At 51.3% G+C, this 16,254-nt stretch overlaps 1 protein-coding gene across 3 annotated transcripts in view; it reads right to left on the bottom strand.

Annotated features, from left to right (window-relative positions):
* The window catches only part of LOC6523916 (microtubule-associated protein futsch), a 55,158-nt gene that overhangs the window by 31,492 nt on the left and 7,412 nt on the right, over positions 1-16,254 (bottom strand). Inside the window, exons 1-2 of one of the 3 annotated variants that reach the window (XM_039371090.1) lie at positions 10,821-11,580; positions 6,048-7,373 (exon numbers count right to left, since the gene is read on the bottom strand). In XM_039371090.1, the coding sequence (XP_039227024.1) occupies positions 6,048-6,480 (433 nt within the window). In that variant the 5' untranslated portion in view covers positions 6,481-7,373; positions 10,821-11,580. Of the gene's footprint in view, positions 1-6,047; positions 7,374-8,805; positions 9,017-10,820; positions 11,581-16,254 lie in introns of those variants that run through there. The other 2 variants (XM_039371071.1, XM_039371112.1) reach the window with 2 other exon arrangements.

Here is a 16,254-nt window from a genome sequence, read left to right as displayed (position 1 = left end):
GTTAACAAAGTGGCGGTAGGCTAATAAATAAGGAGCGTGAATGAAGTACGTATAAATCAGATTGTGTCAAAATCGAGTTCGGTTACAAAGGAGAAGGGTGCAGTGAGAAGAAAGGGGTTTTTCTTGGTTCTTCATCATTTCGCCACACTTTGCAGTTGAAGGACTTCCAAAGCATCCTTTTTTCAGCACAGCTCATAGCTGAAAGATTGCGAGAGTCACGCAGATTTGCTGGCAACTGTCATCATCCCAATTCCGAGCTATTAATGCCCAGCTCATTAGAGGAGCTCATTAAAGAACCGATTCACGATCCACGATTCAAAGTCAGGGTCCGCCGTTCCTTGCCCCCGAACACCCGAATCCATCTGGCCAGCAGAACATGTGGCCGTGGGATGTGAGTGTCACCAGCTGCACTTGGCAAGCGACCAACAAATCACTTGATGACTGCGACCGGGGACGCTGGGGAGGATTGCTGGCGAGGGACGACGACGACTACGACGACTACGACGACTACGATGACGGAGGAGGAGGCCAGAATGATGCAAGAAGCTTTTTAATTTCGCAAATGCGCCAAACGAAAATTGCAGCAGTCACAGCAGGAAAATGGCCAACCAAACCACTTCCCACCTCCCACCTCCCACCCCTGGCGATGGCCACCTCATCCTCCCCATCCTATGCCTCCTCCGGTTTTAGGCTGGCCCACGGACACGGGCAGCATCTGCCATAAAATTACGAAATATGTGCGCATAAAATGGCGAAGAAATCAACTTTGAATCTCTTTACGGAGGCAACTGGCAGTAATGTATCTGCCAGATACGTGCTATTATGCAAAGCGATTTTACGGCCTCCGCTCCGATTGAATTCCAATACTTCATTTTCAACCTCTCCCTCAGCTGCAACCTCAACTTCGGCTAAGACTGCCGTTGGCAGATGGATATTAATGCGAGCAATGTCAGTTGACAATCAATTATGCTCCATATACTCCATGGGGACTGCGTTGTATCCAATTTCCTATGACTATAATTGAGTCAATCCATTCTGGAGACCAGGGTTATTACGACTCTGTCCACCTGCGCTGCTTGCGGTGCCAAATGTACTGAGTTCGAGAGATGAAATCAGAGCTACCTGCTTGTAGTGCCCAGGTCTTGCAGGCGGAACCACGGCCAAACTCAAACAAATGAGTTCAAATCAATCAGAAACTCAAACAGAAACCAGCCGGATTGCACTACCAAATGAAATTAGCAGAGCTCTGCTCTCCTCCTGAGTCACGAGTGAATCACGGGCTGCTTCCGCCTGACCGACTTCTATTGGACTTTCGGAGTTCTGTTGGAGTTGCGGAGCAAACATTTGCATACAACGCAACGCTCCGCAGGATGGCCTGGATGTGGGATTGGCGGGGCATCCGGCAGAGCGGAGGAGCCTCCACTGCAATATTCAAAATGGCGGCACATTAATTTGTGCCGAGCTCAGCGGGAGCGGCACAAGGCAAATGGAGGGAATCGGGAGGGGATCGGGACCCAGATTGCCAATTAATTTTCATGATTTTCACGTTGTCGACTCCGAGCATCACTTCGTGTGAGTGTGAGTGTGAGTGGGTCCGAAGATGTGCGCAAGTCGGCAGTTTTGCGGCTGAGCCGGAGTCCGAGTTGGATTCGGAGCCACCTTCCTTCCCCGGTTCCTTTCGTTTCCAGTTTCCTTGGGTCGTAAACCCATTTTGCCGCCGTGAGGACAGGGCGCGTTAATCAAAATAAAAGGCTTTAGTTACGTGAGTGTGTGCACACACACACACACACACACACACACACACCCCCTTGCGGCGCCCAAGCTGTTCCTGCGTCTTGTTCGTGTGCCAATTGCATTAGCCGAATTGTACTTCACTTTAAATGTAATGAGTTGGGAATTTTTATAGCTGACCACGGCTGGGAGCGTCCCACTTTGCAGTCCAAAGTTGCCAGCATTTGCCAGCAGTTGAAAGCTAAAAATGCCTGCCAGTCGAGCAATACATTTCCACTTGGCCAGTCCATTGACCCAATGAAACCATGTGAGGAGCAGCTGCAGCAGGAGAGGATTAGGCCCGGGCTATCACAAATGACCAAGTGGCTGTTGGTCATATCAATATCCCATTTGTGGTTGTCTGTCCACTAGTTTTATGCTGTTCTTGACTACTTTATCGATCGCCAAGGAACTCTAGAGGGTATCCACATGTCGAACCATGTTTTCCCTGTGTTCTCCACCCGTTCTCCGTCCGCCAAGAAACTTCAAACCCCCCGTGCCACACACGAAGCCAAATTTACTCGAGTTTGCAAACACACTATGTATCTATATAGTATAGTATAAACTGGGAATTGGATCGTGGTGCTTTTGGGTACACCATTTTCTTTACGGCATTGCCAAGGCAGTTGAGAAAATTCATGAAATTGCCGCTCGGAAATGGCTTTTATTTTCCTGCTTCTTGTTGGCTTCTTGGTCGAAACTTTGAGCCAAAAAGTGCTTTGGGATCAGATGCGGCAGTGATAGGTGCATGGCGGCACTTTATCCTGCCAACTTATCCGTGCCCCTCCCCAGAAGTTGTGGCTCATGAATTTCGCATTGGACATTTCAATTTGTGGTGGTCAAGTGGGCCAGGCCATCAACAAGCAGTTAGCAGTTAGCAGCTAATTAGCTCACGTCTCGGCCAAATCCTTTTCCAAACTCTCTTCGGCTGAGGAATCGCACAGTGCACAGTTTTCGAGCCGCTTTCCCAATGCGGTCGTTCGTATCCAGTTTCGCCGTGCATTTGCTCATTAGAATAATGAGAAATTAAATTGAAATTTATTGACACGCTCATCACGAAGCTCGCAGTGAAACAGGAACGACCTGGGCGAAAACTAATTAAAATGAAACGAACGTAACATGAGCTCGGCCAGAAACAAAACAGACCACAGGGCATGGGCATGGGCCACAGGGCAGTTGGCCAGAGGAAGAGGGCAGATGGTAGAGGGCAGAGGGCAGAGGTCAAGGGGGCTGGCTGGGTTTGGGCGTGGTCTGCGGCTGACCACGGGTGCGTCGCATGATCTGTGACCATTCGAAAGTGTGGCAGGGCACGTTGGTGTGGTGGCCTCCAATGCACTTCAAAGCAATTAATTTGCAATAAAAGCATTTTTAATGTCCCCGCCTGTCCCTCTGTGTGAGTGTGTGTCTGCTTGCGTGTGTTTGTCTGCCTGTGTGTGTGAGTCTGTCTATGTGCCGATTGATGACGCAAGTGCGGTTCGGCTTGGCCGCAGACGGTCCACTTTTCTATTCGCAATCGATTATTGCGTATACGCCGCATTGGCCTCTGCTGAGCATGAGGTGAAGCTTCCCGGCTTGGGAATAAGCTGAAGCTGTCTTACTTTGTCTATTCTCGCAACCATATCATAAGCGTTGCCCAGATGCATGCCACAAGACGTGGCCAGGCGGGGCAACTCTGTCCAAGATCCCTGAATGCAGCAAGCACCCGCCAAGTTACATCATTTCACTCCGGGATCGAGTGGCACTGGCTTAGCTGGCTGCTAGTTGTCAGCGGGTGCAGCTGAAACTGCTGTCATTGCATTGTCAGCGCCACTTTGTTGTCCGGGCGAACGTGTCCAGCTTTTCGGGTTTCGGTTTTGGATGGCACGATGGAGGGTCACGTAGCGTGTCGTGTTTCTCGGAAGAGATTCCTGTCGCCGCCGGCATCCTGTGCGCCGTCGTCCAGCTGTCATAGCCCGGGCCATTGTCACGCAGTGCGAAGGCTCAGTCCCCCGGGAGCCATTCCCCCCACCCCCTCTTTTCCCCTCCGGGGTTCGTCTAAAAATATCAACAGAATCGAAGCTTGTCACGCGTCTTCTTCACTCTGCCTGCTTGTCTCTGCCCTGTCTACCCTTTTATTTGATCGATTTTCGGGCCTACACACATTTTCGTGCCACGCCCATCACCACCCCCTGCTCTCTGCCCTTTTTCGACAACAGTTGTCATAATAATGTTATGTGATTCTCCCCTCCGCCCTGCCGAGTGGTCGACCTTGGAAGTCACTCTTTTTTATTGATTAATTTTTAAGTTAATTAAAAGGGAATCCGAATCGGGCACTGCAGTTGAGCCACGAATTGTTATATTCCAAAGTAGAGTCAACTGCCCTACTGGCGAAGCAATTGAACAGAAAAAGAAAAAGACAATGCGAATATATATTCAATGCTATTTTTATGGGCTGCAAAGAGTGGCTTGTTCTGTTCTGTGTTCCTCGAGTTCCGCTGCACTTTTAAAATCAATTACAAGGTAGGACCGCCACATTGCCCAACCCCCTCTCTCCACGCCTCTGGCTGGCTATTTGTTCTATGCCAACCCGCGGAGCTGAGCAAACAGCGCTTTTTTAGCGGCTAAACCTACAGGTAATCCACATCCACATCCACATGCTCGCCTCCGGCTGCTGACTAATTTTCGGTGTCGCACGGCACGGACAAAGTTTTGCAATTTCCGTGTGGGAGGAGGAGAGGTTTCGTGTCCGGCAATTATGGCACATCCTCCACCGTGCGAGTCCCGGCGAATTCCGTACTCCCGATGGGCTAGTTGGTGTTTACCCTGTATCCTTTACCTTTTCCCTAGTCACGTTCATATTCCCATTGCCATTCCCATTCCCATTCAGCCACTCAGCCATTCCGGCTTGTCGCCTGCATAAATCAAATATTTGTTAATAATCTGCAATAGCTGCGCATTGCATCTACACGTGTATATGTATCCGTATCTGTATATGTATATGTATCAGTATCTGTATCTGTATCTGTATCCGTACCTTTTCCCACCCGCAGAACTCTGACCCGATTGCCCTTTTTTCACCAAAGCTGCCCCGCTGTTGCTGTTTGTAATGCAATCAACATGAAAATAATTAATACAATTAAAAGTAAACAATTCGCCGCTGTCCTGCCTCCCAGTCTCTGGGTGCAGATATGCTTTCGATTTCGATTTTAATTAAACTGGCAAAGTGCAGGGACACTGCAGCTCGCAAATCAGAAGCCTGCATACCTTCATGCGCAATTTGCTTAAATCGAATTACCAGCGGCACTGCCGATTGAGTTTGCGGACAGGACTTTGCACCCAGCAGGACAACAACGACAGCAAGGACAACCAGGACACGGACGCAGTGACCTGGTCTGTCCGTGAGCACGGAAATGGAAACTCGATTAGCAGGCAGCGCGTAATTGGAGTGCCAAGGAGCCTTTGCGCCAGGACAAGCCCCTCACAGCAGTTTAAATTCCTCAACCCTTTCAAGCTTACTTCCAAATAAACAATCGCAATCGGAAGTAAATGGGTACTAGCTTCTTTCGGGACTATGGCAGACTAGCCCTGGTTATCGGGAACCTCTCAGATCAGAACACATTGGAGCATGGCAGAGAAAAGTGAAATATGACGCTGGAACAGCTAGTGCTGGCTACTACACAACCTACACCATCCGGTGACCAGCGCCAGCCAATCCACCTGCTAATTAGAAGCAGCAGCAGACGAGACGACGGCGGCCAGCAAAGTGTGAAAAAGCTGGAGAGGCTGGACGGCTGGACGGAGTGGGTGGATCGCTCCTAATTGGAATGGAGTGGAGTGGACTGGACTGGAGACGGGAGTCTGAATCGGGCCGACTGGCTAGCGACTAGTGGTTTGCGGTTTGTGGGACACGCGACGCGAGTCGGCCAGGCTTGACCACGACCGCGACCATGGGCATTCAATCATGGACTCCCAGTCCTCATTTGCATTCCCTGACTTTCTACTCTCGCATCCAAATATGCATTCAATCCAATCCAATGATATTTTTTCTGGGCTCGGATTTTTGCCCAGGCAAAAATTTCACCGGCAAACAAGCTGCACGAATTTTCTGCTCGAATATCGAGGATCAACAAACCCATGCAAATTGGCCAGAAACTTTTAGTATTTACCCAGATATTTTTCCCAGATAACTAAAACCAACCATCGTATTATGTTACACCCCCGCCTTCGAAATCGCGGCCATATGATTCACCACTGGAAGCCAAGAGAAGGTAAAGAATATATGTAAGACTTGAACTCACCCTTGAGCAGATGCTGCAAGATGTTGTCCTTGTGCTCCTCGGAGTGCGGCTCTCCCAGGACGATGAGGAGGTAGCAGCCGGTGAGCGGACTGGGCGGACCCACAATGCCGCCGGCCAGGCTGGAGGGGGCTCCTCCGTCGGCATCCGAGCAGGCGGTGTCCAGGGGCGCCCGGCCACCAATCTCGGAGGGCGGCAGCGAGCTGGCCCCGGCATCGGTGGCGCCATCGTCACCGGCATCCCCGGCATCTGCGGCATCCACTGGATGCTCCGCCTGGCTTGGCTCCTGGGCCGCGTCCTGGGCAGGAGCATCTCCGGCTCCTTTGGCCAGCGCGTCCTGGTTGGTGGTGGCCATCACGGCGTCGCCTTCAGGAAGTGGGCCTGCTGCTCCTCCGGCTGCGGTTGCGGTTGTCGTTGCCTTGGGCTGATCTGCCATCACAGTTGGTGCAGTGGTGGCTGTTGTTGTTCTCGCCTTTCGTTTGGGTCACACACAAAAAAAACTGGTTCGCACACTCGAAAAAAAAGAGGGTATACTCTGGGTGTTCCCTGGTTGACCAACCGACACTGGCGCTTCAGTTTTCCCGGCGCACGCAAGATTTCTCGGAAACGATGCGCTGCCAAATCGGAAAATTGCTGAAAGGGGCGGGTTGCTCAGCCGCGGGGAGTGGGCGTGGTCAGTGGAAACGCTTCACTTCGCAACTGCTGTTGCTTTTGCCGCCTGCTGCTTGTTGCTTGAGTTTATGTTTTTGTTTGTGTTTGTTTGTTGTACTTTGTGTTTGCTGGCCGTGACTTTGGCGCAGTTTTTCTTCAACTTTGCTTAATTGTTTTTCGGTTTTGTTTAATAATAATTTGCCTTGCTTTTTGGATTGGGTGTCTTTCTTTGGTTTTGGTTAATAACTTTTTACTCTGTTATTGTGCACACTTCGAAGCTGTGTTAGGTATTTGGTATTTTGCGTTTGTTTAATGGAAATCTTTTCTTTTATCTTTTTACGTTTTACTTTTTACTTTTGCGGGTTGGAGTAATGTTGCGGCAATTGGCGTGTTCTCTTGAAGTATTATTAGTTAAATATATATGGTATACATATATTTATATAGTGAAGATTTGGACTAGCGTTTACTGGTAGCAATTTACTTTATATTTGGTTTTTTCTCTCTTTGGTTTTCCTTTAATTTCTTTATCGATAATTTTGGTTTTGCGATTTAAACATGAAAATTCGATTTTTTGTTTTCTTCTTAAATGTTCTTTGGTTTTTCTCCCGATTCTTCGCTGTTTGTTATCTTTAACTTTCTCCGCGTTTGCCGTTCGACCCTTTTCGTCAATCGTCGGATCTGAAAGTAAGAGCAGAATCAGCCGGTTAGCTTGCTACCGCCTATGTACTTGCGAAGCCTTCATCCCTTCATCCCTTCATCCATCCATCTATTCACACCGTACTATATCCCCCCCTTTCCCAGGAATGTGGCTGAAGGAGGAGCCCCAAGTTGCCCCCTTGGCTTCGTCCGCTCCGCTTCCCGGTGGACCTGCCAGACAGCCGGCATCCGGGCGAGGAGCACAGCCGAGGAGCTCGGCCGAGAAGCGGCTATAAAAAGACAGGAGGAGCAGGAGTGGGGCAGAAAGTGGAGGGCGGAGGACAGCAGGAGTTACTGCGCATAAAATCCATTGAACTTTGGCCGCCTTGCACACACAGTGGACTAGCCACACGACGAACCAAAGGTGGCTCCCTGTAGGTCGAGTGCGATGATTGGTCACTCCGGCAGGGCAGACGTGTATGAATGCTATCCTCGAGAACATTGACGGACAAGTGTCTACCGTATAGGCCACGACCTTTTCTCTTTCCCACCACAACCATAACTTTCATGGCCCACAACCATCAGCGCTGGACTGCAGCCGTAAGATTTGGCCCCCATGACGAACTGATCAACCCTTGCAGTTCCATGTAGTGAGCCGGGGGTGGTGGCAGTGAGGCAAAGATGTCGTCATCGCTCCATGGCAACGATGGCAACGTCGTCATCATGCCACCCCTTGGCATGCAGGGGCGAGAACTATAAAAAGCAGCCAGCACGAACTCCTTTCGCGTACGTCTGGCCTGTCTGCCGTCATGTGGATGGGAGCCGCCCGGCTGGCGCAATCCTGCAGGTTCTCCCCTAGAAACTGCAGTTTGGTCGCGTGCCCACGGGCCAAAAGCGACGCGCTCCATTGCGCCGGAGTTGCACGAAGTGCCGTATCCGAGGGCCGCGATGATTCATCGCACTCTTTTTGGTTATTTTTGAATTTGGTGTTCTTGGAGCTGCCGCCGGCACTTCTCACACATGGAGGGTGAGATCGGGCTGGGCCTTCGTCCTCGACGTTCCCTGCCCGCCCGCCGGCCGAGTGCGGAAATGATGGATGAGGCGGCTATTTCGGGAGCTCCGGGACTTCCTTTGATCGCAACCCAGCCCAGGCCAGGCCAGCGGGACCGGAATAATCGATGCAACTCCGTCAACTCTTTCACGGGCCTCTTTCACACTGGACGTAAAGTAAAGGAAAGGAAAAGAAAGGAAAGGAAGGAAGTGCCCACTCAGCACGTGCTGTTGGTGGTTATGTGACACCATCAGTGCCGCAAGAAGCCGCAAGAAGCCACAGAAAAAAAGGTGCACTAGCAAAAAAAAGGTTCACAATCAATGGGCACACCACACCACTCCACACACTCGCACACACTCGCACACACACACACAGCGAAAAAAAGAATTAGGCGAAAGAAAAACTTCTTTCTGGCCAATTTACTTTGGCTCTCTTTCCCACTGTCTCTGTCCCTCTCTCTGCTTGCTGCTAGCTGCTTGCTGCTTTTGCTTTGCTGCTGCTTGCTGCTGCTACTGCTGCTTCTTGGCTGCTTGTGGCTGGAGTTTCAGGCTCGACTGGATGGACAGGGATCCTTGGCGGTGCTGCTCTGGCGCTCGCTGCAAACGGTTTGAAAGCTCGACGACGACTGATTCTTGGCCCGAGACATAGTGCACCACGAAGCGAAGATGCCAGTGGGGCAGCGACGCCAACGCCAACGCCACTTGCCACTCGGTCGTCAGCAGTCGGCAGTCGGCAGTTTGCAGTCGGCTGTCGATAGTCGGTAGTCGGTTTGAGTTTTCAGTTGTCGGCAACTCCAGTTGCGTTGCCGCCGCAATTGGAACTTCCAGCTGGGCGCAGGCTCGCCTCGCTCGCTCTCTGTCGCTCCCCGTAGCGGCGTCCCGCTCTTTCCACTCAGCTGTAGTCCTTTCCAAGCCGACAGTCCTTGCCACAACCCGATTCGAATACCCTTTCCGTGTCCATCTGAATCACGTATTTGGTTGGTTCATTCCCAACAACAAAGTTTGGCTTCCCAGATGGATTTGCAGCTCCCTATCTTGTGTCATCAGTACCTCATTTCTAACTTAGTAGGAATCTCCGTGACCTTCTGCCACCAACTATCGCAATACCCCACTCGGCAAGGGTATTCGACACTGGGATGCCCTTCGTTGGGCCGGCTTGTGGGTTCGTGGCGTCCAAAGGATGCTTCGGCTTCGTTCGGATGCGGATTCGCTGGCTCGCCGCTTCCAGTTAGCGGTTATGGGCCTCGGTTCGCTCCTCCGTACCGGCACTTTATGGCACCGGCATACATTGCGACCCTCGCCCACAGCTCCTCAGTCCCTCAGTCCCAAAGCCCCACAGTCCCTGTGCCCCACTCTCCGGCTTCCACTCGCCGCACATCGTCAGTCATTGTCGATTTTTCCCAACTCCTGAAGCTCCTAAAACTTGCCGGACGCACTTGATCTGGACTCCTGGCACGTGGTCAGCTGTTTCAGCGCCGGCTTTCAGCGGCTGGTCAACTGCACAAGTCACTCGGATAATGGCAGGAATCGGAATGGGAATCCTAGTAGGAATCCCAAGCAGGCCATCGACCATCGGACGGCGGGAAAGCGAAACGCGACTGGAAGTCGGCTTATCGCCTATGCAATTACGTAATTGCCAGTTTGGTAACAGAAACAGGGGACGGGATCACTCCGCACGATCCCGAGCCAGTCAAGAATGCTTTGGCTTAAGATGTACACACATATAAAGTGGATGTATACAGAGATGGATTGTTATAACTATAATATATAGTTATAGTATATACTCGTAGTTATATATATAAATAATAGTGCGATCACAATGCACACCGGCATTTGTGAGACTCGCAGGCGGCTTTCGGTGATCCATTTGGACTGGAAATGAAGTCTGGAAGCGACTCGGGGGAGCCTTCCCCACCGACCATCTGATTTTCCACCGGTGGAACTGCTAGCTGGAAACAGCTGCCAGCGGCAGAGGGGCGGGGGTGGGGGGTTTATCGATTTGGCATTCGTCGCGAATGTCGGTTTGCCGGCTGTTCCATCGGACTGCGACTCGGGCAGCCGCGCGATGTGGAGCTGTGGGGAGCGCGGTGGGGAGTGGGGGGATGGGGCATGGACTCGGGTGTACGAACAGCTGACTCTTGCTGCCGTCTGCGCTTGTGTGTACTTGTGTAACGCTCAGCTGAGCGCGAGGCATCCAAGCGATGGATTCCGAACAGCTTGGTGGCATTGCCTCCTGCTGTGGCGCAAATTTAGGGCTTGCGATGCAGATGCAGACGAAGATGCAGATGCAGATGAAGACGCCGCTGCAGCTGTGGTTGCAACATGCAGCATGCAAAGCTGCTGCCTGGCTGATCATGAAGCACGAAAGCCCTGACCTACGACACACTCGCTCATTCATCCACACACCTTTCACACTCGACCCGGGATTGTGGTACTCACCTGTCGGACGTGGACGTGGACGTGGACTAACGCTGCGGATTAGACTGGTTGAAGTGGTTGCCACTGGACTAGCACACGCGGCATGGATGGAGCAAGTTGTTCGTAAACTGTTGATTACCTAGTTAACTCTATGGTCAGGCTTAGCACAAAGTGGACACACAAAGTGGACACACAAAATGGACACACGATTACGTTCGCGAAAAACGCTCTTAAATTTGTAGCACAAAGCGGACGCGATTGGCAAAGGAATGGCGTTGAGTTTATCTGTATTGAGTTGTATTGATTTCGATGGAACTTTCGGCTGGGGAAACTTCAAGTTTCCAAGGTGTCCGAACCGAAACCGAAATAAACTTTAGACGGATATTGATTTTTAACTGCTGTCACTGCCGCCACGCTCGCTCTCTCTCTCTCTCTCTCTTTTGCACTCTCTCTTGCTGTCTCTCTTTCTATCTCACTGTCTCCGGCTGCTCTCTCCGGCCGTATTGTTGCTGGTTTTGGGCTTGGACTTGGGCTGTGGGAGCACCCCCACTGGGCCTAATTGATTGATTGGCGCTGTTTTGGGCGCTGGCATTTAGTTAATCGCACTTGCCACTTGCCGCTGCAAGTTTCTTTGAATTTCTTGGATTTTTCGTTGATTTTTCGTGAATTTATATACTTTAGATACGCAACTCTCCCGTCGCACTGCTGTTGACAATGATTGCGATTCCGATTTCGATTCTGTTTCTGTGCTTCGGTGCTTCTGTGTTTCTGTCTTTCTGATTGTGAATCTGAACCTGAGTCTCCTGGCTTCTGCTTCTTTGCTTCTCTGCTATTGCGCCTGTCGTTCCCGTTACCGTTACCGCTAGGCGACCGTTACCGTTAGCACTTCCATGCCATACACCATACACCACACACCACACACCACACACCACACACCACCCACCAAACGCCACCCGCCACCGAAACTCACACACCTCCTTTTTCCACGCAAAACACACTAACACAGTGAGGAGTCGGCTCGCCTTCGGCCGCGCCTTCCGCTCTCTCTTGCTCTTTCTGGCACACTGGAAGGGCGGTCGTGTCCGCTCGTGCTCGAAAAACATGTGACAGAGCCGCCGGACTTCCAGCGACGCAGGCGCAGTGGCGCCCCAGCAGCCGACAGCTGGCGAAGCGGAGCCGAACAGCTGATTGCCGCCCGCCAGAGTGACGACATCGAAGGGGGCCAAGGGGGCTAAGGGGGCTGGCCTGCAGCGGGTAAAAAAGAAGGTTCACAGAGGGAGGGGGAGGTGGAGGGGGAGGAGTGGTGTCCTAGCTCAGACGCCGCCGGTCGCCAAAGCCAGGGAAGAGAACAGAGCGTCTGATGCCGTCGGGAAATGCGAAGAATGCAAATGCGGACGGATATAGATTGGCTATGGATAAGTTTTGCGGAAATGAAAATATAAACTACTACGGCCAAGTTGGCCGTTTCCCCCTGGAAAAGCGCAAGAATATAGGAGAGGCTTGAATGATATGCGAGTTGGGCTTTAGCATAAATCCCATGAATTACAAAATAGCAAGGACAAAATAGCACTTTGAAGACTGTCTACAAAGACGCGCTCTTATGGGAGAACAAAGTGTTGGTACATCCGCTAGGTACATGAGGGGAAATCACTTTTTTACATGACCTTTGCACTCCAGCGGCGTTGCGGCTTAAATATAATGCTTATGCAACGAAAAAGCCCTTTTAAAATATCGATTTCTTTGCTACACATGTTCTACATGTGCAACTCAATCCCCGCTTAACGAGGCAATTCTGTTTTGGCTGCGGTCGCCTTCGAGCCAAGTTAGCAAAGTGGCCAAAACTTTTCCGGCGAAATTCCTCACATTTCGGCTCGACTCTGGCTTCCTCAGCCGTCTTCCCCACCGTAACCCCGGAGCTCCAGGAGCCCCAGGAGCCCAGAGATGGCAGACACGTAACAGCCGCGACGGGAAGCAAAGCGGGATTGGGAGCACTTGCCGCTGGGGAGCGGACCCTCTGCGGCCACGCCCATTTCTATTCACGTCTCAAAGTCCCACATTTCCAGTGCCGCAGGCGTAAAAGAAAGTCAAACAGAGGCAGAGACAGCCACAACAACAACAAGAACAGCAATAGCCAGCCAAAGTTCGAAATTTGAATTTAGCTCTGCGCTGGATTTCACTTAATTATAACCCAACACGAAACGGAGTTGCATACTCGACGACGCCGGTTGCAGGTCCTGGAAAATGGCTTCAAATGTGATCCCGCCGATGGCTGCACTGTGAACAACTGACGTATACGTAATGCACACTCGAAAATCACGCATACGCACCGTGGCTCCACTCCAAAGTTGGCTCCACCTGAAGAGCCGCTCACGATCAGCAAAGCCACTTGACCACTTGGGGGTTATGGTCAACTGTATACCGAGGCTAGGTATCCCCCGTTTCTCTGTGTGTGTACCTCCCACCCCCTCGTCACACTGCCCGGCAGACAGAAGTTAGCGACACGACACACAAGTGGGGAAAGCGGAGCGGAAAACTCCGCGGGGCGCGGGAAATGCGGAGGCATGCCAAAAATATTGAAATGTAATAAGTACGAGGGTATCACCGACTAAGGGTTGCTTGGCGAGGCGGTGGCGGAGTTGGGCGGGCGGTGAGGGGGTGAGGGGGTGCAGCGCGTGGGAAAGGGACAGCTGCAGCTGCATCGCGTGCGCAGCTCACTTACAACCGCCAGGAAAAAGTAGAGGCATTTGGAGAACCTTGATGACGCCATTGAATTTATGGCCACGTTTACTTCTTCGTGGCTCGAATGGCCGCCTCTCTCTGCCTCTGCTCTCTCTTTCGCTCCTTCGCTAATTACGCTCATTATAAATTTATTAAATTTCTGGGGCTTTCTAATTAAACACCACCCCGCGCTCCACGCCCCTCACATTGCTCATTTCCGTTTGGCGGCGCAATAAATTGCGTTCTATTAATTAGAAGTCAAGACTCCGGGGAGAAGAGCGCGGCAAAGGTAGGCAAAGGTAGGAGGTGCAGTGCCAGCACGTAACCCCATGATCGCCAGGATCCATTTCGTCTCGAAATGGTATCCATCTGGGCAACGAGAGTTCGCAAATCCCTGTTCTGCACAAATTAATTGCATGTCGACCGGAAAAACAATCGGCTTCTTAGGGTTAATGAACGGGTATTGGATTAACTTCCACTTTGGCATGGTTTTTTCGTTCTGCTTCGTTTCGATTCGTTTCATTTCGCTCGCTTTGTATCATTTCCTTTCCTTTCTTGGCAGGTCCTGGCTGCCACGCCGTGTCCTTGCTTGTTTTCGGGCCCGGTTGTGGCGTACTCCTAATAAATTTCAACAGCCAACAAGCCCGAAAATGTCAGGACAAGCAGCCGTGCTCGCCGGCTCGTTTTCCCATCGATTTTCAGCTCCTTGCTGAGGTGCAGCACTTTGCACGTGGTATTGCTGACGCCGCCGGCCGGAAACGGAAGTTGCAAGTGGCATGCGTCGCTGTCCGTTGTCCGCTGTCCGTTGTCCGCTGTCCGTTGTCCGCTGTCCGTTGTCCGCTGTCAGATGTCCAAGCCCGTTTGCGGTGCCGCAGGAAGCCCGAGAAGTTCAGACCCCATCCCACCCCGCACTTCACCTCCTGCACTCGAGGCACATTAATTAAGGGCGCTGGCCGAAGATGAAGCCGCAAGTGCGCCAGGAGAGCTGCGTCGCCGCTGATTCCCCAGATTAAACCGCACTCCTAGTCCCTCGCAAAAGTTGCATTCGTTTAGCGGCAGTCAGACAGCTCCGGGGAGTAAATATGGTGACCCACTTGTCTAGCAGCGCAATAACTCAAAGGAACTCTTATCGGAATGGCTGATTAACTTGCGTTTTGATTGCTATGCAGCAGCAGAGACTGCAGGGAAAGCAAACTGATTTCCAGCTAAACAGGCGGTAGACGTTCGTTATTGATGGGGAAAGAATAATAAATGATTTGGGCTTAACGTGCGCGTTGGGGCAAGAAATAGCGTCGCTGAAAGTCATTAACAAGACCAGCGCCCCCCAAAAAGTACCTCCCGTGCGTCCAGACAAGTGACTCCGAATGTGTCCAGTCACTAATTGTCCTCGGGACAGTCCATGCCGGCAGCTATTTACGCTCTTTACGGGGCACTTGCGACCGCAGTCCAAGTGCCCAAGGTCGAAGCCAAGTGGGCTTCCTGAGCTCCTCCGCACTCCGCACTCCGGAACACCGCCGATATCCGCTTTCAGTTATTTTTATGACAAGTCCTAAACGGAGGAACGAAGGACGAGGGACGGGAGATGGGGAAGAGCCTTGTGGTATCTTGATTTCCTCTGCTCTTGTTGCTTTCATTGTTATTAATATTTCATTTCCCTTCGGGTAGCTTCCACAGCACACCACCCACTATCCCAACCCACGCACGCCTAACAATTGCGTTTTATTATAGCCAATTCCACTGCCAGTCCCCCGATTTTGGCCCGAAATGGCGTCGTGGCCTGAGCAAGGAACAACAAAAACATCGCTTACTTTCTGGGGCATTTTCATTATATCGAGTTACGAATTTCAAGGTCAAAGAGCCAGCTGCTGGCTTTTTTAGTGTTATTTTTGTGTTTTTTTCTGGTTTTCTGGTTTTTTGGGCCCACCGCACGCACCCCAAAAAGTTAAAAAGGAAAGGCAGCAGTCGAGGATTTAGGACGACGATTTACATTGTGGAAATTTAACCACTAAGCCTCTCAGTCCAAATGAAGAGCTCCAAGAAGAGGAGCAAGCCAAAGCATGTTTTGTCCAAACTATTTGGTAGCCAACACGTTTGCGAGATCGAAGAATTCCCCAGGACACGACATATATGACTTAAAGCATGTCATCAGGTATTAAAAGCACCCTTGGGGGGACTACCACAGATTCTGGTGGCAAGTTGATGGAGAAACAGATAGTATTTACGGTCATTAATGCTAAACTGGATGAGCTGAGAGCAGTCAGGATTGCGTAGTCGCAAGACCACGAGAAATGGCGAAATTAATTGAGTTTCGGACGGCCTGTGTCAGCTGGCATTAAGGCCAAAAGGTGTTTTGCGGCTATTAAGGCGCCACCTGCCGGGCGTTGCAGGCGCTTGGCTTGGGGAGCACTGCAGGGGCTCATTGTAGCGCAAGTTTTGGCGTAAATCGATGCGGCAGCCACAGCAACCATAAAGTAGAAGGCAGTGAAAGGCAGCACTCACTCTCACACTCACCCCAGCCCAGTACCCTTTTTTGAGTGTCACTGTGGATTGCGAGCGGCTTTGACACGTGGCAAGTTAAATTGAAATGCCGCCGACATCGCTGTACACATCTATTAGGCCAAACAGGAGAAAGTGCCGCCTCAAATGGGGGAAACACCGCCCGAGGCGGCACTTAGCAGTAGCAACTGTTCAAGCGAAGCGAAATGTCAGCAGCCGTCTCGATACACCGAGAAAAACG

The sequence above is a fragment of the Drosophila yakuba genome, chromosome X (assembly GCF_016746365.2).
Source record: "Drosophila yakuba strain Tai18E2 chromosome X, Prin_Dyak_Tai18E2_2.1, whole genome shotgun sequence".
In the NCBI taxonomy this organism is placed as follows: domain Eukaryota; kingdom Metazoa; phylum Arthropoda; class Insecta; order Diptera; family Drosophilidae; genus Drosophila; species Drosophila yakuba.
Note: the sequence above shows the minus strand (reverse complement) of the source record. Positions and strands in the feature narration are given on the sequence as shown.